The 25,143-nt window shown below is 40.2% G+C and overlaps 2 protein-coding genes across 6 annotated transcripts; one reads left to right on the forward strand and one right to left on the reverse strand.

Moving 5' to 3' along the window:
- The first annotated feature begins 9,054 nt into the window (after positions 1 to 9,054).
- LOC133126644 (B-type lectin plumieribetin-like) lies at positions 9,055 to 10,451 on the forward strand. Its single transcript, XM_061238985.1, has 2 exons — positions 9,055 to 9,144; positions 10,188 to 10,451. The coding sequence occupies exons 1-2, from the start codon at positions 9,055 to 9,057 to the stop codon at positions 10,449 to 10,451; spliced, it is 354 nt and encodes a 117-aa protein (XP_061094969.1).
- Positions 10,452 to 13,124: 2,673 nt separating this feature from the next.
- zgc:111976 (mediator of RNA polymerase II transcription subunit 1-like) lies at positions 13,125 to 24,478 on the reverse strand. 5 transcript variants are annotated; one of them, XM_061240250.1, is made up of 17 exons: positions 24,351 to 24,478; positions 23,902 to 23,999; positions 22,117 to 22,192; positions 20,868 to 20,922; positions 19,208 to 19,313; positions 18,666 to 18,694; positions 18,492 to 18,563; positions 18,189 to 18,263; positions 17,752 to 17,828; positions 17,613 to 17,678; positions 17,412 to 17,511; positions 16,786 to 16,910; positions 15,729 to 15,847; positions 15,386 to 15,584; positions 14,217 to 14,312; positions 13,789 to 13,891; positions 13,125 to 13,629 (listed from the first exon to the last, which is right to left on the reverse strand). In XM_061240250.1, the coding sequence occupies exons 1-17, from the start codon at positions 24,367 to 24,369 to the stop codon at positions 13,224 to 13,226; spliced, it is 1,821 nt and encodes a 606-aa protein (XP_061096234.1). In that variant the 5' UTR covers positions 24,370 to 24,478; the 3' UTR covers positions 13,125 to 13,223. The 5 variants fall into 5 exon arrangements, with proteins under 5 accessions (XP_061096234.1, XP_061096233.1, XP_061096235.1 ...); XM_061240249.1 differs by having other exon boundaries at positions 19,181 to 19,313; XM_061240251.1 differs by lacking the exon at positions 24,351 to 24,478 and adding an exon at positions 24,163 to 24,311 and having other exon boundaries at positions 19,181 to 19,313.
- Positions 24,479 to 25,143: the final 665 nt, after the last annotated feature.

Genomic DNA, 25,143 nt, shown 5'->3' on the forward strand with positions numbered 1-25,143 from the left:
ATGAAAAAAAAAAAACAATAATAGTTGTCATATTCTAATAATATTTAGTTTTTGTGCAATCCATTAATTCTGACTTCCTTTTTTTCCCACTCCTTTTGTATTTCTTTCTTCCCTTTGTCTTTTTTTATTATTATTTTTATTATATATATATATTTTGTCCCTAATGTGGCCTAACACCAACCCTCAGCCTGTCTGAATTTTTTCCACTTGCCACCTTATCATTTTTCAGGCGGTATCAGTGGTTTGAATCTTGTAGTGTACCCTCTGTAGTCCTGTGGGTGTAGTCTTCTACATTTGAGACATCTACACCAGCATCCAGGAGAGTGTTTTTGATCTGTTTGGGCATTGTCAGGGTTTTCTTCACCATATTCTCTGGTCATCCACTACAGTGATCTTCCTCTGTCTACGGGGTATTCTGACATAATCGAGTTTACCAGTTTTATTTTTTTGTTTTTTGTTAATAATGAACCAAACTGTTGATTTTGGCAGGGTTGTGGCAATGTTCCTGATTGATTGATTTTCATTTCTGAGCCTTATGATGACCAGCTTAATTTGCATCGACACTGCATATTTCTCATGTTTTCACACCCCAGCAACAACCTCCAAAGGCAATTGCAAAGTCTAGAATCAAGACTAGACATTAACAGCTCTCTTCTGCATTCAATATGAACAAATGACTACACCTGCCGAACGAAACACATCTGTGAAGCCAATTCAACAAATACCAATTCAAAAACAAGTACCATAAAATGGTGGGACCATGTACAAAAAGTGCTGTAATTTCCAAATGATTCACACTTTACACTACTTGGGTGTGTCCATAACACAGAAATAGCACAATGCAGCTATGTCAAAATCAGTAGTTAGCGGGCCCGTTGCCATTGTAGTAGACCTATGAAATGGCATTGAAATTGGTTTTAAAACAAGTGAGATTCACATGTTCGAGGTTAAAATTTGTACATTTTCAATGGAAGAGACAACCAATGCAAACATATAGTGACCTCACTATAATGTATGTGAAATCTGATTTTCTTAAAAAATAGTTTTTCTTTCTGGCACTACTTGACATCAATTAATCCAATGAAACGGATAAAATAAAATAAAAACAGATATCTGCATAATTGGCATGATTTTTGAAAACCTCAGCAGATTTATGAAAAGTGCACAACTAGCACAGAAAGATATAATAACACTGAAAACAAGGCTAATGTCTAAAAATCTAAAAATATTTATATATTTCTTGGCATTTCAGGGTTTAGGATAATCCTGTCCATAACAGGTCAGTACCTGAATGCAATCAATAGCCAGTAATAATGCTCAATGGAATACATTATGGATGCAATTGATCTGTTAATATTATTTCTACTGGCCATACTATGCACAGTCATAACAATTATCCAAGGCACTGATCTTACATGAATACACGTGAAAAACTTTCAGCAAACAAATTGGGGGAGAGTTGGGTAAGATGAGCTAGGGGATAAATTTACCCATCCCTACAGTATATTGAGGCAACTCTACACATTTTGTGACCATTCAGTACATATAGGAAGTACCCTTCATTTTGCTCTGGCTGTGGGGGAACCACATGAGAAATGTGGAAAGCATGGATGGGTTTGATTCCAAATTGCAGCCTTTCCTCCTGTCTTCCCCTTCCCTTGATTCAAGGGGGGAAAATCCCAAGATGAAATGAATTATGAAAGAGGGCGGAACAATTACATATAATTGCTCCCTCATTTTTTTCTCCCGCCAAGGGTATAACATGCAAGCTTCCAGCAAGGCAAATCCCACATTGCAATGTTCCATGCACGAAGAACAGAGGAGCGAATCATTGCACTTTCAAAAGGAAGAGACAATAATTATTTTTATTAGTGTTCAGGAGGTGCGGCAATAATTCATGAGTGCATATTAAGGAATGAGTGGATTAAGAATTGAGAATTTGACTTTTGTCAGATACTACTACTTTTTTTGTTTGTGTTTTTGAGAAAGGTTTAAGTGTTTTATAAGACCGGCTGGTGTATTTTTATTATTTCTGAAAATAAGCTGGTTGTGAATTATTCTTAAAGGAATACACCAACATTTTGGGAAATATAATATAGATTTACACAGGCTTAGAAGAGATGTTGGATTTCACTTAAATTTTTGTGCATTCACTGGCTCGGTTTCAATGTTAGCATAACATATTAGATTAGCATAAAGTCTTGAAGCCTATAGGAGTCAGTAGCCTACCTCCTTCAAAGTGAAGAAATACACGTAACAGCAAGCTGTAAGCTGTCTTATTTACATTACATTACATTATTGGCATTTGGCAGACGCTCTTATCCAGAGCGACGTACAACAAAGTGCATATCCATAACCAGGGATAAGTTCGCTGAAAGACCCTAGAGGGAAGTACAATTTGAACTGCTACCTGTAGAACAAAGATAAGGACGAGGGCCAATTTCTTTTTTTTATTTCTTTTTATTTTTTTAAACAAGAAACAAACAAACAGAGCAAAAGTGACCAAAGTTAACTATCAAAATACTGCTTACCTAGCCAACTAAAAAATACCGATACACAAAGCAAGTCACAGAGACAACAATTAAGGTTCACAGGGAGGTAGGGAGGGATGGGGAGAGGTGCTGCTTGAAGAGGTGTGTCTTCAGCTTGCGTTTGAAGGTGGGGAGAGATTCTACAGTTCTGACCTCAACGGGGAGTTCGTTCCACCACCGTGGAGCCAGAACAGACAGCATTCGTGAGCGTGAGGTGGAGGTTCGGAGAGGGGGAGGTGCCAAGCGGCCTGTGGAGGCTGAACGAAGAGGTCTGGCAGGGGTGTAGGGTCTGATGATTTTTTGTAGATAAGCTGGGGAAGACCCCTTAACTGCTTGGAAGGCTAGCACCAATGTTTTGAATTTGATGCGAGCCATGACAGGCAGCCAGTGGAGGGTAGTAAGCAGGGGGGTGACGTGCGAGTATTTGGGAAGGTTGAAGACCAGACGAGCTGCTGCATTCTGGATAAGTTGGAGGGGTCTGATGGCGGATGCTGGGAGGCCAGCCAAGAGGGAATTGCAGTAGTCCAGGCGGGACAGAACCATCGCTTGGACCAGGAGCTGGGTCGAGTAGGGGGTAAGAAAGGAGCGGATTCTCCGTATGTTGTATAGGAAGAACCTGCAAGACCGGGTCACCGCCGCAATGTTTTCGGAGGGTATCATGTGTATTTGAAATACATGTGCAACTAACTTTCAAAAGTGGGCCTCTACAAACAGAGGTGTTGTTTCCAGCGAAGTTAGATGGTTGGAACTATAACTGCTGAACATGTGTGGGCAGAAGGATACATGTCTATTCAGCAGTTATAGTTCCAACCATCTAACTTCGCTGGAAACAACGCCTCCTGTTTGTTGCGATGCCCACTTTTAATTTGCTCTGAATTTCCCAAGAATTCTCTTGCACCTTGGATCAAGGAGTAGGGGTGGTGTTGTCTCAGGAGATGGGGAGGAGCTACTACTGCTCTACATGTGCTCAGACCCAGGGAGATCTGGTACAGTATCATTGAAATGAAAAGGGGCAGGGTAATCTGTGGGCTATGCCAACTGATTAAGTAGGCACACACACCTGGATTGCATTGCGAATCAGTCCAGGACTTTAACTGTGCTTCTTTCTACAGTAGGCATCTGAGATGAGGAAACCCAGCTGGGGAGAGAGTTGAAAAGCAGTTTCATGTTTGCTTAATTTGTCTTTAGTATTGTGTGGTCTTTTGTGGTCCAATTAAAATTGTGGTCCAAATAATTTTTTTTATTTTACTTTGTTAATTTTCCCCAGATCCCATGAGGGTGATGGGAGAAGCCTCTTCGTGTATTTGTTGATTTGAGCTCTCCTCTCTCCTCTATTATAAATTCAGCAATAAACGCTGATCGAAACAGTAATTCCCGTATTTCACTGTTTCCAACTCTTCTGTCCATTCCACTGGTATTTTTGAACGTACAGTCAGGTCCATAAATATTGGGACATCGACACAATTCTCCTCTTTTTGGCTCTATACACCACCACAATGGATTTGAAATGAAACGAACAAGATGTGCTTCAACTGCAAACTTTCAGATTTAATTTGAGGGTATTTACATCCAAATCAGGTGAACGGTGTAGGAATTACAACAATTTCTATATGTGCCTCCCACTTTTTAAGGGACCAAAAGTAATGGGACAAACTAACAATCATAAATCAAACTTTCACTTTTTAATACTTGGTTGCAAATCCTTTGCAGTCAATTACAGCCTGAAGTCTGGAACGCATAGACATCACCAGACGCTGGGTTTCATCCCTGGTAATGCTCTGCCAGGCCTCTACTGCAACTGTCTTCAGTTCCTGCTTGTTCTTGGGGCATTTTCCCCTCAGTTTTGTCTTCAGCAAGTGAAATGCATGTTCAATCGGATTCAGGTCAGGTGATTGACTTGGCCATTGCATAACATTCCACTTCTTTGCCTTAAAAAACTCTTTGGTTGCTTTCGCAGTATGCTTCATTGTCCATCTGCACTGTGAAGCGCCGTCCAATGAGTTCTGAAGCATTTGGCTGAATATGAGCAGATAATATTGCCCGAAACACTAGGCTCACCGGTGCGTTCTTTCTTTTTAAGAATGTTCCAAACAGTTGATTTGGCCACACCTAATGTTTTTGCTATCTCTCTGATCGGTTTGTTTAGATTTTTCAGCCTAATGATGGCTTGCTTCACTGATAGTGACAGCTCTTTGGATCTCATATTGAGAGTTGACAGCAACAGATTCCAAATGCAAATAGCACACTTGCAATGAACTCTAGACCTTTTATCTGCTCCTTGTAAATGAGATAATGAGGGAATAACACACACCTGGCCATGGAACAGCTGAGCAGTCAATTGTCCCATTACTTTTGGTCCCTTAAAAAGTGGGAGGCACATATTGAAATTGTTGTAATTCCTACACTGTTCACCTGATTTGGATGTAAATACCCTCAAATTAAAGCTGAAAGTTTGCAGTTAAAGCATATCTGTTTGTTTCATTTCAAATCCATTGTGGTGGTGTATAGAGCCAAAAAGAATTATGTCGATGTCCCAATACTTATGGACCTGACTGTATATACTCACTGAGCACTTTATTAAGTATTTATTAGACTTATTTTTTAGACGTATGAAGTCTTCTGCTGCTGTAGCCTATCCAGAGGTTCAGAGATGCTCTTCTGCATGCCACTGTTTACAAACAAATTAGCAATATCATAAAATATACTGTGCAGTCCATATTTGGACAGTGTTTTGGCTTTTTACTCCAGCATTTGAAATGAAGAAATATGAGATTAAAGTGCGAACTGTAAGCCTTTGAGGGCATTTAAAGTATCATGTGTATTTGAAATACACGTGTGTAAGCCCCCCACTAACCCAATGACGAAGTTAGCTGTGTAGGGTGAAGGTATCTGTGTGTGTCCTTCAGGTGCTGTTTGGGAAGAGGTTGATGTTATTACCTAATTTAACCCATTCCGTAGAGAGAATAGATCAGTCAGGAAAATAATACCAAGTGACAAAGGCAGTAGTACCACTCTACCTGACTGACCCAGAATCCCCGGAATGGTGCACCTTACAGTTCCTATAAACTTTGACTCTGTTTCAATATAATTAACTCCAATTTAATAATGTTTTCATTACCTAAATTTGGACTTGATTGTTGCGGGAATCCTATACTGAGAAGAACTCGCTGAACAATCCTCTGCTGGTACCACCGCATGTCACATCGCGCGTTATGTGCACGTCTCACAAACTGACTAGCTATATGTAGTCATTACAGAGGTCGCAGGAATAGCTACTCTCGGGTATATCTGTTTACAGCCTAGGGACCCAAGCAGACCAACATAGCTACGGCTGTGCTCGACATGAATGAACTACCATGCGGAGGCGAGGGATTTACCATCATAGGTCTACGGGTGCTATACGCCGTGATACATTAAGCGTAAATAATCATCCTCCCTAGACCAGTTTGAGGGGGTAAATCAAGCATTCCCTGTATAACATTAAGTGTCAGTAAGGAAAACCAAACAGATCAAGTTTAACCATTTATTTTGCCAGGTAGGTCACTTCTTTAAATTACAACCAAATCACAAAGTTACTAATCATAGTATATAATACAATTTTACACAGAGTACAAAGTAAAAACATTGTCATACCTGGCAAGGGTTTCTACACACATGGCAGGTGCGGGAGTCTGGCAACAGATCAACAGATCAAACCAGGCCTTTGATGCTTGACCATAAAAATTGGGTCCATAATTAACCATTTGTAATTTATAACCAGTGGGGATCTAGACAGGGGGGTTGAACCAGATGCCTTCCATTAGGTCAGATTTCCATAGCTTTCCCTAGGTTCCTGGATGGCTATGATATCCTTAGTACATTGCTACGGAAATGAGACCATTGTACCAATCACACTAAACCAAGAAAAATGATACTAAACATGAATTTTATCAAAATTGGCCTTACCATGAAACATCCAGTGCTGTACACACCATTCAGTGACTGAGTAAAGAGGGAGAGAGCAATAAAGGGGGGTTCAGGAGAATGTCAGGGCCTTGCAGGAAGTATTTTCTCACAACCTCTCTGTGCTGTAAAGAATGTTGCCCTGTCGTAACGAGTTTTAACGGCTGAAGGCCTGAATAGAAAATCAGACAATAAAGGGGGTTGCTTCGGAAGAAAACAGATGCCTTCATTCCCCTTCCCGCTTCCTACGAGAGTACAGAGCGGTGAGTCTAATCCTAGGTTTGAAACCAGGTGCGGTTGTAAAGTTTTATGGTACGGTACCAAAGGGAAGGCAACTTTACCAACTCACTAGCAAAAGGTCAGGGGATCACAGTCAGTCTGGCCAGACGTGTTCAGCGGTTATCGTTCCGACCATCTAACTTCGCTGGAAACAACACCTCTGTTTGTTGAGAGGCTCTAAATTTAATTAGCTCTGAATTTCCCAAGAATTCTCTTGCACCTTGGATCAAGGACTAGGGGTGGCTATCTTAGTGATAGCAAAGCAAAGTAAGTACTGATAAAGCATGTTTTTCATGGGTAAATAAATCAGTGTGTACCAGGACTGAAACCCAGAGCCTGGAGGGGGAAGGACAAGTGAACCATTTGAATGAACATTTCAAAAAGTTTTTCCCGTGTACTGTGCTACCTGACATGAATACAAAGTTGTTTTTATGGGAACATGCTAGGGCAGTTTTACAAACCACAGTCTTGCGGACCCCTGATTATGCTGGTTTTTGTTCTAACCAAATTCGCAATCCCAGAATTTTAACAAGCTGTTCATTTTTCTTTATAATGTGTTTTCACCTTCACCTTTTTACCCTCTTAAGCCACATTTAGTCAGAAATGGCTAAGCATGCCGTGATGAATGTCCCATGTTTCACAATGAGTGTATTTCACATAAGAACTCCATACAAAGAGGTTACAGATTACTAATTAAAGAATGAGGTAAGTCAATAGGATCCAAATTTTGCTGTTCAACACATACGTTCTTCATAATTTTTATACACTCGTATTAACGCAATGTAGTAGTTTTTGCCTCATTATCATTTGCTTTGTCTTCATTATCTACACAATGGTTAGCTTGAGTGGCCATGTTTCCACACTTTCAGCAATTAAGAACCTATTGATTTACTTTAATTAATTTACTTTAATTTGATCAAGTAAATCATTTTGTTACCTCTTTTTATGTAAGGGTTGTAATATAGAATAATAAGCACAATGTGAACATGGGACTGCTCTTCATCATGACATGAATAGCAATTTCTTACATAATGGCTTAACCCCTTATAGGCGGATGCAACCTGCATGTTACATCTCCCTTAACAGACGGATGTGACCTGCATGTTATATCTCCCTTAACAGACGGATGTGACCTGCGCATTGCGTCTCCCTTAACAGACGGATGCAATGCCAGCATTGTATTTGATCATATGACCGTTTTTCCAGACACATGACCATTGAAATACATTGTGAATCCTAGGCCTTTCTATGGGTTTTCTATAGGCGCCTTAGTCCATAACGGGTTAAGTGGGTAAATAATCCCACTGAACATGAAATGCACCAAATGAAGAAAAATTAACAGCTTGTTAAAATTCTGGGATTGCAATTGTGGTTGGGATGAAAACCAATATACACACAGGGTCCCCAGAACTGGGGTTTGGAAAGGCCAAACATGGTCTGGATGCAGTGAGCCTGAAGGCCTATTTTACAGGGCAGGCTGCATCTGAATATGCTACCTAGGTGTAGGTACAAGTGAATGACATTTTCACTGTGAGTCATGGGGGCAGTTAACCCCCGAGCCCCACCCAAAACAGACACAACTGGCCAGTAAAATAGAAACCAGATGTGCAGAAAAAAAACGAAGACAGAAAAGTAATTCCCTCAAGGACTGAATGTTTCTTAAGATTAATATCACAATGACATTTCACAAATAGACATTATGTTTCTCCTTGCTAACTCCTTAATTACAATACGAGCATACTTAATTGTTTTACTGGTAATGAGTGTATACTGTACATACCAGGAGCAATATTGAAGCTTTTAGAATGTTTTGAATTCCTCTTAATGGTGAGCCTTTAGTTGAAATTGGCTCTTTGCCATGGCTGCTCACACAAAGTTGTGCCCTTCCTCCCAGTCTCCTCCTTCTCTCTGTTCCTATAAAATCTGCTGATCCTTCTGGCATTGCACATTCCTCTTCTAACTTCATTCATTTGACCAGTTGCACCATCTGAAGTCTGTGAGTACATTTTCATTCTCATTCTCATTCTCATTCTCATTCTCATTCTCATTCTCATTAGTCTCATTAGTCATCTTTGGATTCAGTATAATACACAATATTTTTGTATTTCAACATAATAGATTTTTGAAATACAGAAGCATTCTGAATCCTCATCATTTAGGAAAATCATTTGAGAAAATGTGAAATTACACTTGCAGTATCTTATGTCAAAGTTTATTTTCAGCATCTATTTTTCAACACTATACATTTTGCATTAGTAAAATATCTGAAAAAAACCCCCCACATTCCTGTATTTTCAGAACCATGAGCCAAAACTACCTGTCCAAGAACGATGAACTCCGCAGGGGAGATTATATAATTTCTAATAACCGAGAGTTCAAAGCTGTGTTCCAGGTAAGTAACCTGTAAAAACGAATATAGAGAAGGTGAAAAGGAGGCATAGGGCCATATACAGTCAGGTCCATAAATATTGGGACACAATTCTCATCTCTTTGGCTCTATACACCACCACAATGGATTTGAAATGAAACAAACAAGATATGCTTTAACTGCAGACTTTCAGCTTTAATTTGAGGGCATTTACATCCAAAGCAGGTGTAGGAATTACAACAGTTTCAAGATGTGCCTAGAAATTAGTTTGAAGAAAAGTGGCACAAAATTGCAATTATAAAGACATTCATAGTGATTAGTGAAGTTATTTGTCATAAACAGCAACAAAGTTAGTCTGATGCTCTATTTTAGAGATCAGACTTTCGTGTACTTCATGCAGTGAAATAAGCCATATGCATTGGTAAAACAAAGGTTGCGAAAATAGATGTTTCTCGGGATGACGCGTTTCATTTCAAAGTTTATTCATTACATTTCTGTCATCGTATTCTGTAGTCAGTTATTTATATAATCACTACACACCAAGGGCAGGGCCATGTAGAGACCTTTGAGAGACAGGTGCTCAAAGTGGAAATGGGCACACCACCCCAGAAAAACTATTTTAGGATGCCCAGTAATATATTTTACCATGAATTAAGAGCAACAATGATAATATTAATACCATCTTGAATTTGAATCATGTTTTCACTTGCCTATACTGCCTAGCTATATACATTTTCACCGAAAATCATGTCCACTTGTACATTACTGCCTTATAATATACACCTTAGAACAGGGGGAAATACATAAAATGTCCATGTTATTAAATAAGATGTTCTGATATAATCTGATATAATTTCTGTTACAATATACTGTAATGCAAAATGATAACTGATATAGTTTTCACTAATATTCTGTACTTTTGGTGGGAGTGATTTAGAATATTAATGATTAAAATGTAAATGTGTTTAGGTTGACAGGGCTTGGTGTGAATGCTTTTGAATAATCATTTGAGAACATGAAGCTGTGTGCTTTATCCTCCCGTAAGCATATTCCATACCTCTCCACAGGACGACGGAAACTTTGTCATCTACGGATGGAAGCCCATTTGGTCCTCTGATACGGCGTCTTCAGAGCCCCACCGTTTATGTATGCAGGCCGACTGCAACTTCGTCATGTACAAGAAGAACGGTCATCCCATATGGAACACCAAAACCTATGAATGCAGATCTAACATGTGCCGTGCCCACCTAAAGGACAACGGGTTCCTGGTGTTGGAAACGGAAAGTGAGGAGATCTGGACCTCTGAAAGCTCCAAAGGCATGAAGAATTGATAAGCATCACATATCACTGTATATCCATCAGTGACTAAATGTGTAGTGTGCATTGCTTTGTGCACATTTTCCCCGTATGTTTCCAATAAAAGATTGGTCAAAAAAAAATATCTAAGGTTGTTCTTTATTGCAGATTGATTGAAGCCGTAAAACCAGCTGCTCAAGTTTTTAATTTATTTTGGATCTTTTCTGGAGTATTTTTACTCAACAAAATTGAGTCATTACATGAGAAAATGAACAGATACACCATTAATAAGGATGGTGCCAATAAAAAAAGCTTGCATAACATATCAAGTAATGAATGAGCTATAATTTGAAGGCTTATAGGACGGCAGAAGGAAAACACTATAAAGAACAACTGTAGGGTATAGAAAGTACTGAAAATTACATTTTTGGGAAGTAATGATACTTTGTTCATAAAACTATTTCTCTGAGCAATTTTATCAATCAATAGATCATTTTCCATTGGTTTGACTAGAGTACAAAATTGTGACAACTATTGTTTTGGTTTCTTTTGACTGCCTTAAGTAAGAGTCCATAATGGGTTGCAACACAAACACAAATCTAACATTGACAAATCAAGTCGATGAGCATCGATTCTTCAGTCTGAACAAAATCTTTATTATAAATAATAGGTCCCTATTGTCAAATATTGGTGAGGGAACAAATGTCCATTAATTCATTAAACAAGCAGTGTTTCATCAGCTAATTGAAGAAAATAACAGCAATGCGTTTACAGAAGAGAGGAGTGCTATACAAGACCCTGAGTGGCAAATGAGCCCTGTCTCCCAACAAACAAGTCTGATGGTCCCAGTTAGAGGTTTATATGGCATACACCATTCCTATACAGAACTGTCAATTTGTTACCGACACAGAAGGCACATCCACCAACCCAGTATATTCTGTTGTGTGCCGTTTTAAGGTTACTAGCTTTGATACTGTATCCCACACAGGGCTTTTCAGAATGAAGCCAAGATATTTTTTATAATAAAGTGAAATAGAGGTTTTTGTTAATGACATGTGTGTTTTGCCATTTATGGATTTGATGTTTTTCACTTATGCACTTGGTATCTTTGGATTAAAAGCATCTGCAAAGTGACTAAAATGTAAATGTACTCTCAACCCACCATGATCGGGGAGCCCTGCTCTAAATGTTTCTCAATACTCCAAGCAGTTAAGACCTGCAAGCGGCTCCTCCTGTGTACTGATGGTCAAGTCAACAAGGTGATATAAAGGTATACATTATCGACCTGGAGATTCACCTCTCCTCACCACATGTAACTGACGTGGGTTCAAACTGCCATTTGAAGGAGCAAGGACATTTCATTTGCCTAATTCTCAATTTCCCCATTTATTTTTCTTGCCACTTTTCCTAACTGCTCATGTTGGGTGGAGCTTAGATTAGAAAAAATATTTAAAAAAGAAAACTAAGTGATTGGAATGAGCCCATTATCAAGGCTCAACATCTGGAGAATGAGATGGCTTCGATAACCGCCCACTGACATTACAGAAACTTGTTGAGCAGCTGGCCTACTTCGGATGGAACAGAGCCATCCAGTGGCTAAATATGGTATGATCCCCACATTTTCTTCCTGGTATGTTTCATTATATGTGGAGACATTGGCAAATATTATTTTACACAATAATTTTTAGATATAGGTTTATTCAGCATTCACATGCTATGACTCAAACAAAAACAATAATCGAGCCAGCAGATGTGTCTTGTTTAATCAAATTTGAGGCAAAACAATACATTGGAGGCAGGGGTAAATACACTTCTTTTTTTTTTAAAATTCATTCAGCAAAATTCATCTACGTTATATTAATGGCATTTGGTAAATGCTCCTATCCAGAGTGACATACAGTTGATTAGACTAAGCAGGAGACAATCTTCCCCTGGAGCAATGCAGGGTTAAGGGCCTCGCTCATGGGCCCAACGGCTGTGTGGATCTTATTGTGGACAGACTTGGATTAGAACCACAGACCTTGCGTGTCCCAGTCACGTACCATGTACCACCACACTACAGGCCGCCCTATTTTGTTCTAGCCCGGTGCCCTCTTGTGCCTCCCTTTAGTGGACTCACTGGGTAATTGTTTCAAGCCTTGGGCCTGAGCAGCCACCAAGCGTATCCACCAGGACGATAGCCATTTCAGAGGTCTGTGTGTGTGTGTGTTGATGATGTATTTCAATTGTGACTTTCATTCTGTGATACACCTAATTTGAAAAATTTAAGTAATATATATCGGTTTAAAAGCAGCCATTGTTTGTTAGATTTTAAAAGGCTTAAAATTAATTACAAGTCAGTGGCTATTGGGTGGATCCGACACATTCACAAACTGAGTGCTTGCTTTCCACTTTGGACAGGGAGTGAGACTGGCTGCAGTTAGCCTGTCCATGTCATCTAGCGACTACCTGCACAATAACGTTGCTGAACATAACATTCTCATGTTAACTATAACTAGAATAACTTTTTTTTATCCCCCATGTAGAACATTCAATTAGCTTTGTTATGCCGGTGTTGGTAATCTCTCAGCCTAACAAGCTTACGACAACTTAAAAGCAGTATTTCTCAAACATGATTTGGTGGCACTCAAAATAAAAAAAGGACACAACGCCCTTGATATCTGGAAAAGCGAAAATGAACCCACCATACAATTACACTGCAGAAAAAAAACTTTTATTAAATTCTCTTAAATGTTTACCCACTAAACATTAAACAAAAAATACACCTTGTTTAATGAACCATTTCACATAACTTCCCTTTCAAAAGGTTAGATTCCAAGAGGGTTACTTGCTGACCAGGACTGAAGCACACCAACACAGGTACCAGGGTAAGGGTTGGCAAGACAACCTGTGTTAGCACCTGCAGCACCCTGAGCTGCAGGCACAGACATTACAAAGTAGGAGCAAATGGGGGATGCAGGCACACAGGAATCGTCTGTGACGGAGGCATTCTGGGATATCATGGCAGAGGGAGGGCCTGTATGTACAGTCTCGGAGTCTACAGGTGGGGCACAGGGTACATCGGCTTCAGACACTGCTGTATACAAGCAAGCGGCAGGTGCAACTGCATGCGCAGAATACCCAGCTGCTAAAGTGGAGGCAATTACACCCGAAGAGCCATTCTGAGCCAGTCTTCTACAGATCGCCCTCATGACCAAAGGAATGCACATGCATCTGTGTAAAATAAACTCTAATCAATTCTAAAAGCATAAATCTTTCAAATGCGGATTAACCCAAACAACAACTCAACATAAAGCAATACCATAACTAATTAAATATCAGCAGTGAAATTACCTAATGATATTTCTGTTTTGTTTAGTTTTTTTAATATACCTTTTCAAGACTCGCATTATGTATTCATCGATGGATAAATCTTTTGAACATGGCGTAAACAGCCTGCAGGTGATCTGATGGGAGTCCTTTACATTCACCAAAACTGTGGAGGAAGGTACACTCTCTGCATTGGTATGACAGAAACATGAACATCAAATTTGAGACACCAAGATGTGGCAAATTTCACCAAGACTTCAGTGTGGTTCAAAATAGAAAAAATCCCCACAATCTAAATTCGAAACAATGATTGGTTTCCAATTGTTCAGTTTCCAAGTTTTTCCTGCACCCACATCATCTTCACAGAACTCAGATACTGCAACAATGTATGCTACAATTCTGCAACCTGCCTTCGATCACAGATTAAAACCAAGCCACTCTAGGTTACAGTTCCCCTGCGAGAGTAGACCACCTGGTTCCCTGGTACTCACGCACACCGAGACAGTCGCTCTCATGTAGTGGGAAAGACACTGAGAAGCTGGAGTCAGACTCTGGAAGGACCTCGCAGTGCAAGTCTGGCTCTGAACCTGTGGAGAGGGATGAGGTGTCAGGACAGGGGTTGCAACCATACTAATACTTCACCATGGCTGTGTTCGATACTTCATACTTCATATACTCCTACTACATTGACATGAAAAATGAACCAGAAATGTAGTATGAGTATTATGAAAGTATGCAGTTGGGAACACAGTCCATGATACCTGGAACGCTCCCTTTAGGTCCACCTTTCCAGGAAAAGCCATTGGCCACATTTCCACAACTGTGCCAATGTCAGGCAAGCTAGTGCATGCCTGAGCTTCTCTTCCTACATCGACTTCTAGGCCAGGCTTTGGTGGTGCTTTGGTCACTCCTTTTCAATGCCTCAAGCTCCTGCTTTAGGTCCCTCTAATGCAGGGGTCGGCAACCCTGGTCCTGGAGAGCCGCAGGGTGTGCTGGCTTTCGTCTCCACCTTAAAATAAGCAACCGATTCAGACCCAAGAAACCAGGTGAGGTGAGTTAACTGTGCAATCAACGGCTTTCATTGATCAATTAATGCCAAGTAACAACGAAAGCCAGCACACCCTGCGGCTCTCCAGGACCAGGGTTGCCGACCCCTGCTCTAATGCCATCATCTTACTCATGGGGGTGTGGTGAAGATTAAAGGGCAGTATTATTACAAGCAACTAGGTTTCAAAATATTAGTTAGGGGCTATCTTTCAATGGGAGTATCATGTTATGAGGTGTATGGGAAGGACTTGGTTGATGTTGGCACCCTCCAAAGCCCCAGAGTGGATAAGCAAACAGGCCATTGGGATCTTTGGCATGAACTCAACCTTTGCCTCAGACTGGCTGGCCTGTCACCTACAAAGTAACATGTATGAGTATTAGCAGATGGTGTGGACTGTTTTTTTTTGGCAAGAAGTTTTGATTTCAACCTCTCATGTGCATGCCAACTCACTGGCTAAAAAAAACATAATAGTCCAACACAAGGAAACAAAAGGACTAAAAGAAGAATTAAATAACCAAGATTGATTTTGCGCTGCTGCACTCTCACATATTTGAAGTAAAGTGATTTTTACCAGCTCATAAAGCTGGAAGACCAATACATTAAGCTGCAAACCTTCGGAGGGCCTATGGGGGGTAATGAAGCTGGAGAGCAGGGTGTTGATTGCAGCTTGATGTCTCAACAGCTCCAGCAGTGGGGGGACATGGGCAGGGTGTGTAAATGGGATGCTGTGAACCAGCGCCCCCCTTAGTCCCTCTACGCCCCACACATCACCTGCCAGCACATAACCATGCATCTGGTTGTCTGGAAGAGGCTTGACATTGAAGGATAGAGGTGGAGAAAAATGGTTATTTTACCATATTAAAATTTCTAGATCATCTTGGACAATAAACACAAATTCTACACATTAGCCAAGAGTTGCAGCAAGTCTTTTAGATCTTTCAACGAATCTACCAACCACAAAGAAATGGGCATCTTCCCCTTCCAAATAATCAGAGCAGCTGGTTTCTCCCAGACTAGCCTTCAGCAGCCAGGGGAAAGGCAGCCACTGCAGGTCAGTCTCACACAAGTTCATTTCTGCAACAAACCAACCAATGGTTCACAAACAGCACTACAAACTGCTCACAGGGCAACACATGTACAACACAGACAAGGCAGTTCCAGATTAATTACATTACATTAGGCAGACGCTCTTATCCAGAGTGATGTACAGTTAACTAGACTGAGACAATACTCCCTTGGAGCAATGCAGAGTTAAGGGGCGGCCTGTAGCGTAGTGGTTAAGGTAAATGACTGGGACATGCAAGGTCAGGGGTTCTAATCCCGGTGTAGCCACAATAAGATCCGCACAGCCGTTGGGCCCTTGAGCAAGGCCCTTAACCCTGCATTGCTCCAGGGGAGGATTGTCTCCTGCTTAGTCTAATCAACTGTACGTCGCTCTGGAGAAGAGCGTCTGCCAAATGCCAATAATGTAAAAGGGCCTTGCTCAAGGCTCCAACGGCTGTGCGGATCTTATTGTGGTCACACCGGGATTCGAACCACCGACCTTGCAGGTCCCAGTCATGTACCACTAACGCGACAGGAATGGGGCTGCCACGCAGCTCAATCGATCAAGGCACCGCCCTGGCACGTGGATGAGCCAAGTGGCCTGGAATCGCACCAGTGCGATTGAGGCCTGCAGCCCTGCAGAGTGCTGCACATTCGGAAGTAGCATTGCCCGGGAAGTGAGGTACCCCCGCCAATGGGATATTCGGGTCTTGTCATTCCTTGATAAAATGATTTTGCTATGATATGGTTGAGGTTTGGCTTAGATGTGTAGAACAGCACTGAGAAAAACCTGTAACAGCTTATACATCAGTCAGTGTTCCATATTTGGGAGGGCTCCGGGTTTTATTCAGAGCAGTTATCCAGAGAACTCAGTAATCCCGCTCTGTGAAATACCCCCCTGATCAGAGCTACTGTGAAACATTGGTTCATTGGTCCAAAGAAAATCGATGCACATATAGTGTACCCACCAGTGATTTGGTCCATTTTGTGGATAAAGGAAGACAGCATTGGCAAGGGTGGTTGCAGCTTCAGGAAAAAGCAGGCAGGCAGGACTTCACTAGTGACATTGTCCAGGGGAAGAAACACTGGGAGACTGCAATGACACAAGTCAGTTATTGAACACTACAGCGATTAACACTGAACCCTGTCAAACAGCAAACGATGAACACAATCATTTTAGCAGTAGATTAGCTGTGTAATGGCTTTCATCCAATTCTTTTTAAATTCCCAAAGCCAGTTTTATTCTTTGCCCATGCATCTGTTCACTGTTCATCTTTGAAAGGTTTTAATTTTTCCAAATCAGATACATAAGTTCAGTAATGGAACTTAATGGAGACATCTCAGTTGGCATATCCAGATAAAGGCCGGTTTTTCAGGGTAGTGAATCATACCAGAGATCAGTATAATTGAATACATCTACATCCAATTACGGTCAGTTTTCAGAGCAAAGGCAACTTCACTGGTCAAATAGGTGCCTGTGTCAATTTCAGATGTACAATGAACACAGCCGTCTTTAGACCAGAAATACTTGTCCGTCTTAAATTGATTAGCCTGGTGCAGAGACAACAAATCCATTCCAGTATCTGGAAGTTACCCCTCGCTGTTGATGATGGGAGGCTTTTGGATGAGGGATGTCATCTGCAGCCGGTGCGTAGAGTCACTGGCCCCTGCTACCACCAGAGCCACCTTGCACTCTACAATAAAGGGGGGCAATTTGCAGTCCTTACCCATGACAATTTGTTGGCCGTTCACTGAATGAAAGCACAGACAGACTCATGTCAGAAACTGACTATACCTGCATCGTCATTGTCGGTCAGGAGGTCATAAGGGCTTATGTAGTACTTGATACTCAGGGGATTTCCTGTATAAACAAAAATTACCATGTATCTCAGATCATAACTTTAATACCCCCCTTTCCTTTTCCGTTCCAGAACCTTCTCTCTGTAGGGTGACCTTCCCGATTCTTCCATTGAGAATTGTGTCCACATGAAGATCATGATCTATTAGAGGCCTGAAAGACAGAACATATCAACAGCCAGACTCACATCTTTACATACATTTAGGAAACAATTTGCCGCCAAAACTACGACTTAGCTTGACTAGGATTAACACTTATTCAGAAGATATGAATAACTGCCATTTTGAGATACACGATAAGGCCAGGTTGACGCTGAATTGACTTATGATAAACGTAATGCCTGCTAGAACACTGATGAGAACAACCTTACACCACCAAACTGAACTGGCATAAAATTACCATCAGGGGGAGCCAAATGAATTTGAAAAATTATCTGACTGTAGCTTTAAAGCAAACTGAAGTACATTAAACTAATAAAGACAATTTATTTTACTTTAACTGCCATTTGCTCACCTGGGTAACTGAGATATCTTTAGAAGATCCCTCTCCAGATGCTGAAGGGCAGTGTATACCTTTATTTTTGTTTCACTAAAAAGGATTACACACCACATATAAATTATTTAAGTCTTTGATCTAGTTTCTGTCCATTTCCGGTTCTGCATGTTATTTTTTTGAAAGGTGCTATATACATAAAGATTTTTATTATTATTATTATTATTATTATTAATAATAAATAAAATAATAATAATAATACAATTATTATTATTATAAATACAATTAGTAAAATTAGATAAATAAGAACAAGTGGGACCTTACTTGTCTCCAATTATGTTGTAGAGCGAAGACAAGCAGTCTAGCTTCATGGAGAAATCGTCAAATCTTTTTGACCTGTGCGGTAAAAACGACATGGCAATGGTAGCAAATAGAATGTTGATTTTTGCTGTTAAAATAGCAAAACCTACCAAATCAAATATATGGATGTATTCCTACCTGAGGAGGGTAAGAAGTGGTTCCCAGGACTGAAACGAGACAAATTTGAGCTTGAGGATGCATGTGATTTTTTCCCGTTTGTTTCATCGTAATTGGGGGCGACAGCATAAGGCATAGGACACATGTAATTAAAAAAAAAGGTTAGAACTTCCTGCCTTATTCAATTTGCAACAGGCCTGCTTATAATGCCTGCAGACATTCTTCCATAATTATGAATATGCATGCCTACATTAATTGACAAGTTGCACACTAATATTCATAGGGTAATCACATTTCATGATAAGGCCACAATTCTGAAACTTCAGCGTGTTTGGTGTAAGCGTATAGTAACACACAAAAAAAATGAAATCCTCTTTTCTTTTCTTTTCTTTTTTTAAACAGTTAATACAATGTTACACACTACTGACCAATTAGTGAATATGCATGAATAAACTATGGTTGTGGCAGTCACAGTTTCCATCTCTCTCCTACTACACCATGCAGAAATGCTGGCCTTGTGGCCTCATGGTCATTACCACAGGAGCCTCTCCATGATGAGCCACCTTGACATCCTCTACATCCCCACCAGGCAGCAGCAACACCTCCAGGTAGAACATGTCTGAAGTCAGGTAACAGGTGGTCTCTGTGGGGCTCCGGTGTGAGCCTAGCCTGAGGTCACCAAGAGGTCAGAGGAAATGACTCTGAATCAGGCCAAATATCTGCCAATGGTTTCGGTCCCAAGCCCAATATTAAGTGGATCCACCCAAATCCCAGGTGGTTTTGGTCTTGGTTGAGAAAATGTAGAATTTAGTAGGGTTTTAATAGGGGCTCAAAGTAGCAGTCATTATGATTGCTTGAAAAGGTATAAGGTCAATAGGGCACTCTTTAGATCGAAAGGGTTAATTTCTCAAACAATATTATCTTTGTATCAACAATATTTGTTTGTACAGTGGGGTGCAAATATTTGGGCACCCTTGGTTTACATGTCTGTAACAATGAATGTATGTGATCTAAAGCAAACCTGAACTATAAATGTCATGGAGTTAAACATGAGACCTTTCTGCAAATTTTAAAGCAAGATTTAAATTTTTGTTTTCACGGTTCATAAACTATAAAAAAAGGAAAGGGGCCCTGTGAAAAAGTTTGGGAACCCTTTTGGATTATTATTTGTTACTTGTTAAAAACATTATTACTCCGGCCCAGAACCAGGTGATTTACACATTCGGGCTTCAATAAGTCAGTTAAATAATTTCAGGGCTGAAATTTTTATTCTTAAGTAACTCCATGCCTTCCAAAGCATCCAACTGCAGTGGCTGTTCTGTGTGGTGTTAACAACCATGGAAGATGGAACAGTTGAAGAAGTGGAAGACCAAAAAAAGATTTCAGATAGAATGGCCCGAGACCTGGTGAGAAATGCTCGGAAGAACCCACATCACTGCAAAAGAGCTGCAAAAAAAGCAAACACAGGTCTAGCTGTTCACAGAACAACAAAACAACATACTTTAAACAAAGGCAGAGTTCCCTGAAAATGCGACCTCAACATAAAATTAAGTGTGAAATGTGCAAAAGAAAACATTGAGAAGTCTGAAGCCTTTGGGAACAATGTGCTTTGGACTGACGAAACCAACATTTTTGGCCACCACTGAAGGTATGTTTGGAGAAAAAAGGGCGACGCCTTTGTAAAGAACACCTTTCCACCTGTGAAGCATGGAGGTGGATCCATTATGCTTTGGGGTTGTGTGGCAGCTTGGGGCAAGGAAATATTGTAAAATTCTAGAAGCTAATGTAAAGGTCAGTCCAGACAATGATGTTGAAGAGAGGTGGAGTATTCCAGCAAGACAATGATCCAAACTGAAAATTATTATTATTTTAATTGATTCTTAACTTTTTAAAACAGTTTAAGAAATGTACCATGTTTAACATTGTACCGTTTAGAGTTCAGGTTCGCTTCTGTTCACTTAGATATTCATTGTAAAAGGCTTTTTGATCAGGGGTTATGCACATTACAGTACCACAATTAAAAAATATGGTTTTGCAGCTTGGCTCCATTGTGCATTATAAAAGTATCAAAGTTAGTCTGCTTGTGGAATCCCCCTGTTGGTCCATGTCCTTCTCAGACAATGTTAATCTGTGTCCATGCCGAAAATCTGTAGCAACCATAATAAAGACCCAATTACATTATTCCTGTGACTAACAACTGGGTTGCCCCAGGGCAATACATACCCTCTCTGTTTTGCAATCATCTCTAATCTGGATACCATTGCAGTCAAGGAGGATACTAGAATGCAAATTAGAACACATGACACATTAATGGACCACTGCTGGAGTCATATTAACATAACAATGACAACAGGCCATTCAGCCCAGCAAAGCTCACCTATTCCTACCACTAAAGTGTACCAAATGCTTAGCTCCGTATCAAGCCTGGTCTTGAAAACCCCCCAAAATCTGGTTGCCCTCCACCTTTTCCAGTGCCTACATTTCTTGTAGTGTGGTCCCCAGAACTGAACACAATAATTTAAGTGTGGCCTGATAAAGGTATTGTATAAAGGCGAGTATAAATTTCTCAGATACTCAATAGTCTTGGCTATGCATCCCAGCATCCTATTGGCCTTTTTTTACTGCTACATTACATTGACTAGAACCTGAAAGGCTTTGATCAAATATTACTTTCAATTTGAGCAAATTCCAATTTTGTACCACCATAAAATAATCCTGCATTATGTTTTTATTTTGGAGTACTTTAGTAGATTCCAAACATTACCAATTTTGTATCATCTGCAAATTTAACTATTGTACTTTCAATGTCTCCTGTCATGATCATTGACGTAAATGAGGAAGCGCAGTGTGGTTGTCAGAATAATTACTACTAATGGAAATGTGCCTTTTGGGAAACAAACTTTCAAACCGTGGTCCAATGCAATATAAAAGGAGCAGTTCACCCAAAAATAAAATAAAGCTACGTTTCCATTACATGAAGTGCTATTGCTGAGGTACAATGGGCCTTAATGGGAAAATTATACCCATGTATGCCACTGTTACTCACAAACATCCACAGACCAGGTTTTGCATGGTTTCATCAAACTACTTTCTACCAAAGAACCCCAATGGTTGTATTAATGTTGACAACTTAACCTAGAATAATGCCGTGCTTTGGTTGAGACTTTGCACAGATATATGGTTGGCATACTTCAGCAGAAAATGGCTTCCAATGAAACTGTACACAAGGTCAGTGGATGTTCATAAGTAACAGTGGCATTATTTGGAAAGAGACGTTGCTGCTGAGTTTTTCAAAATGTACATTTTAGCATTTTTGCTGCTTTGAGTGCTACAAAAGCTTGGTGCCATTGAGGTCCGATGCATCAGTGGATATCCTGAAAACTCCAAGCAAAACCAATTAAGACGAGAAGATCACATTCCGGGTAATGGAAACTCATATTTCAAATGCAACAATAAATGTGATTTCTTTTACCATTCAGTTCTTCATGGAGTCTCCCTAGACAACGCAAATACAGCTCACTGGTTCTGGAATCAGTTTTTGATTTATCCTGGAAAACATTACATTACACTACAAATTATTTCCTTCCACCTTCAAAAGTACAAGGGTTGATTCCTTTTACCACTTATGCCAAAATAGGCAGCATAATGCAGGAACAAATCCCAACAGAACCAAAGCCATTTCATAGCAGGCATAGTATTAGACAATCAGCTATCTTGAGAGCGGTTGCTTCAGCTCCCCCACCACACTCCTGCATTTGTTTACGAGTGAATCAGCATTGACAGCCCCCTCCCCAGCCCCAGAGACTGACTGCTGCCAAACTCAACTTCCTGTGAGACAGCAGAGCCAAAGACATTCTCTTCATTCCCTTTACCCGGCACTAGTCCCCTTCAGATACAATGACTGACATTAAACTATTATTGGATGCATGTGTCAATGCAAGGTACAAGCTTGCAAGACAAGTACTGCCTACCCATCAAACTCCAATTGTGTGCATGAGCTGGTTCATCAATTAATTAATTATAGACGAGGACTGCAGTGAATCTAGACTGGGAAGCAATTTATAATTAATACTTTGAACTTTGATTATGAGCCCTAGATTAACAAATACAACCATGACAACACAAGTAAACATACTCATAGATCAAACTTAGTAATTTAGTAGAATGAATTGAGTTCTTGGAGATGAGCTCTCCAGCAAGCACGCTGATGTTTTTACAGTAAACTAGACTTTGGAATGTGATAAGCATCTGGAAAGTATTTGGAATGTTAAACGGAGCCCAACTCCAAATTAGTCTGACAGATACTCGTTTCAATATTACAAGCATGTGACTTGCCATTTAAAGAAAATAATATTTTAAACACTGGCCCTAATGTCTCATAACAGTGTCTCCATCACATGATCTATACATACTTAAACTCCAGGGATCTTTGTGAGAGCAAACTGCATCACAGTGACCAATTAAGTAGTCAATATAAAAATAAAAAAAAAACCTTTCCCCAATATGGGGAATATGGGGAAATAAATTGCACATAGATGGAATGTTCAAACAGGCCATGTTCAATGTATGAAATCTTTGCATTAATGTGGGACAGGTACATGGCATGGTTACAAGACAGGAAGAGCATCCCTACAAACAACAGTCGAGAACCATATCGGCATATAAAATTGGCCTTTTTGTATTTCATTGACTAAACGGTGTGGTACATAAATATCATTGATTGAAAAGTCCATGCTTATGTTAGACTGAAACAGATTTAAACAATTTCCCCTTGTTTGGTAGAGCAGATACAAATGTATGAGGTCAGGGTTTTTGAAGTTGCCATAGAAAGGGCGTCAATGGCATATTAATATCATGGCATAATCTAGCTAAGTAGACACAGACTAGACAAAACAATAAACAACCACTATGCACATCTACAACTTCAACACTTAATGAAGGTGTCCAGAAACACAATAGGCCTAGATTGCAATCGCGATCCACTAAAATAAGCCACATTTGTCAACCAGTTCAAGGCCATATGGATTTTTATCCCAAAGCAAGCAAGCATAGGCCTACATTACTTTTTTGTAAGTTTAAAGTTATACAACTGCTCTTATGTTAATGTGACCATATTCCACTGTTTATTAAATAAATGGTGGCAATCTTTGAATTAAAGTTTAAACCCCAGATTTAGTCTGAAAGGAAAAAAACGCACGAAGAGGTAGGCTACTGCTCAGCAAAGCAAGAACCATTTAAGAATTAAGATGGGGCTCACCATGCACCTGCGAACCAGCTGAAGTGTCTCATTCCACGGCTTATCTGCATATTTAGAGCGCAGTTTCGACAGTATGGTCTCGTTGGTGTCCACTCCACCTGCAAGAAAAAAAGACATTGATGAAAAGCAGACATCGACTACGAAAAGCTTTTGGTCGGAATGTTTAGGTGGATAGCAGGGCATCGCTTAACAGGAAAAGTAACACAGTTGTATGTAAGGCATGCTCATCAACATTCCGCTAAGCAGTTAGGAGTAGCTTACAGTTTTTACTATCAGAATGGAAAATAATTATCACATCTTTCTGCGTTGACGTTTTAGGTATTTAGGTGGGCTAAATCATTGACTGATGAACTGATTCATATCCGAAATACGTTCGTTGTGCTACGTCTCAGCCACAATCATCCTGCATCTTTAAATGTATGCCTATCCCTAACTGCTGCATGTTTTACCCGACATCTTCCCCTCCATTTCGTCTGATCTACGAAACGTGTTAATCGCTTTATCGTCGCGCAAAGCACTGAAATGCTAGCCAATGTGTTATTCGCTATTAATTAAGGCGAGACAGGGTTAATTGGACAACTACATTTATTTAAATGTTCTGTTATTCCCGGACAGATTAATTCATTAGAAAACTAATTTCAACAAAGGACCAATCGTTTTTTTAACGTGCGTTTACTTAGGCCAGGGGTCGGCAACCCTGGCCCTGGAGAGCCGCAGGGTGTGCTGGTTTTTGTTTTCGCCTTAATACCAGCAACTGATTCATACCCAAGAAACCAGGTGAGGCCAGTTAACGGAGTAATCGACTGCTTTAATTGATCAATTAAGTGCTGAGTAACAACAAAAGCTATCACACCCCGTGGCTCTCCAGGATCAGGGTTGCTGACCCCTGGCTATATAATTTCTGATTCAGGATACACATTTTGGAAACTTCCACAATGTTCAAGGCGCCTATAGGCTTTACACGTGGCGTATACGGTGCCGCTCATCCGTGAATGCGCAAGCCCAGGGATATCAATGATTCCTAAATTGTTCTGCATGGAGGAATGGTCGAAAATCCCTCCAAATGTGTTCTCTAACCTTATCACAAATAAGTGGAAAATACTGATGCCTGTCATCTTCGCCAGGGATGCCAATAATTGTGAAACATGTTTTTTTGAGGATTTAAAATGTAAGACTGGTAGTCTTTACACATGTCTTTAGGCTATGTCAATAACTGTTATTTTTATTTGTGTTATTTTTAGT

The sequence above is a fragment of the Conger conger genome, chromosome 4, assembly GCF_963514075.1.
Source record: "Conger conger chromosome 4, fConCon1.1, whole genome shotgun sequence".
Lineage (NCBI taxonomy): Eukaryota > Metazoa > Chordata > Actinopteri > Anguilliformes > Congridae > Conger > Conger conger.